Source organism: Myotis brandtii, unplaced genomic scaffold, assembly GCF_000412655.1.
Source record: "Myotis brandtii unplaced genomic scaffold, ASM41265v1 scaffold485, whole genome shotgun sequence".
Taxonomy (NCBI): domain Eukaryota; kingdom Metazoa; phylum Chordata; class Mammalia; order Chiroptera; family Vespertilionidae; genus Myotis; species Myotis brandtii.
Genome location: NW_005368527.1, coordinates 180,541 through 182,587, shown reverse-complemented (window position 1 = coordinate 182,587; position 2,047 = coordinate 180,541). Strand labels below are relative to the sequence as shown.

At 41.1% G+C, this 2,047-nt stretch overlaps 1 protein-coding gene across 1 annotated transcript; it reads right to left on the bottom strand.

Annotated features, from left to right (window-relative positions):
* Positions 1-954, bottom strand: LOC106727828 (olfactory receptor 7A10-like). Its single transcript, XM_014547767.1, has one exon. It carries the CDS (start codon positions 952-954, stop codon positions 1-3), a length of 954 nt encoding a protein of 317 aa, XP_014403253.1.
* Positions 955-2,047: the final 1,093 nt, after the last annotated feature.

Here is a 2,047-nt window from a genome sequence, read left to right as displayed (position 1 = left end):
CTACCTCAGGATGATTGTCCCCTTTGTACCTGCCATCCCATACAATCTTTTCAAGGCCCTCTTTATGTCTTTGTTTCTCAGACTGTAGATGAATGGGTTCAACATGGGTGTGACCACAGCATACATCACTGAGGCTGCTGCACTTGAGTGTGGGCTATCGGTAGCAGCAGAGCTGAAATACACTCCTAGGACTGAACCATAAAATAAGGAGACAGCTGAGAGGTGAGACGCACAGATAGAAAAAGCTTTATACTTCCCCTGAGCTGATGAGATTCCACAAATGGAGGACACTATCTTAGAGTAAGAGTATATGATACCAGCGACTGGACCCCCACCCAGTAGTGCAGTTACAAAATACATCTCCATGTTATTAAGAAAGGTGTCAGAACAGGCAAGTTGGACAACCTGTTTGATTTCACAAAAAAAGTGGGTGATTTCAAAGTCTGTACAGAAGTACAGCTGCAATACCATTACGCTTTGTAACAAGGAATTCAGGCCACTTATGATCCAGGACATCAGAACCAGCAGTCCACAAAGCCGGGGTTTCATGATGACCATGTAGTGCAGGGGGTGGCAAATGGCTACAAAGCGGTCATAGGCCATCACGGTCAAGAGGATGTCATCCAACACTGCAAATAATATGAAAAAATGCATCTGTGTGATGCAGCCTGCATAGGTGATGACTTTGCTCTGTGTCTGGATGTTCACCAGCATCTTTGGGACGGTGGTGGAGGTGAAACAGATGTCTACCAAGGACAGGTTGCAGAGGAAGAAGTACATGGGTGTGTGGAGGTGGGAGTCTGAGCTGACGGCCAGGATGATGAGCAGGTTTCCCAACACAGTGATCAGGTACATGGAGAAGAAAAGCCCAAATATGAGGAGCTGCAGTGCTGGTTCCTCTGAAAATCCCAGAAGAAGAAACTCTGAAATTGGGGTCTCATTGCCTTGTCTCATGTGGTGTAGGTGACTAGTAGGAAAGAAAAAGTAGCATGATCAGTTTTTAAACAAATGGCTATTACTAGGATAGTTGAAATGCTACAATTATATTTTGCAGTAAAGTAATCAATATCTGTTTTTTCAACATATCATCCCCTTGAACACCCACACCCCAACCCATGACATCTCTGATTAGGAATTTCTGTTCTCCTCAAATCTTTTCCCCAAGGTAGCCATGGACTACATATGTTTTTTGTTTGTTTGTTTGTTTTAAAATAGTTACTATTCAGAGTATTACAGATGTCACCCCTTTTCAACTCCATTACCCCCTTTACCCAGTTCCCACTCCACTGCAGGCCATCCTATTGTCTGTGTCCATAGGTAATGCATATAAGTTCTTTGCTTAATCTCTTTCCTACTCTCCCCTTTCTCTCTGAGATTCATCAGTCTGTTTCATGTTTCTATGCCTCTGGTTGTATTTTATTCATCAGTGAATTTGGTTCATAAGATTTGTTGCTCATTTATCTCGATTTTTAGTTTCAATTATTGATAGGTATGTTTTTATTGCCATTCTATTCTTCAAATTTTTTATCATTTTCTTCACCTCCTCTTTCTTCTTCTTCTTCTTCTTCTTCTTCTTCTTCTTCTTCTTCTTCTTCTTCTTCTTCTTCTTCTTTATTCCTCCTCCTCCTCCTCCTCTTTTTCTTCTTCTTAAAGAATACCCTTCAACATTTCATGTAATACTGGTTTGGTGGTGATGAACTCCTTTAGCTTTTTCCGGTATGTGAAGCTCTTTATCTGACCTTTAATTCTGAATGGTAACTTGGCTGGGTAGAGTAATCTTGGTTATAGGGCCTTGATATTCATCACTGAATATTTCTTACCACTTTCTTCTGGCCTGTAACATTTCTGTTGAGAAATCACCTGAGAGTTGTACGGGTGCTCCCTTGTAGGTAACTAACTGCCTTTCTCTTGCTGCTTTTAAGATTCTCTCTTTGTCTTTTTCGAAAAAATGTATTTTTTTTTATTTCAGAGAGGAAAGGAGAAGGAGAGAGAGAGATAGAAATATCAATGATGAGAGAGAATCATTGATCGTCGGCCTCCTGCACAC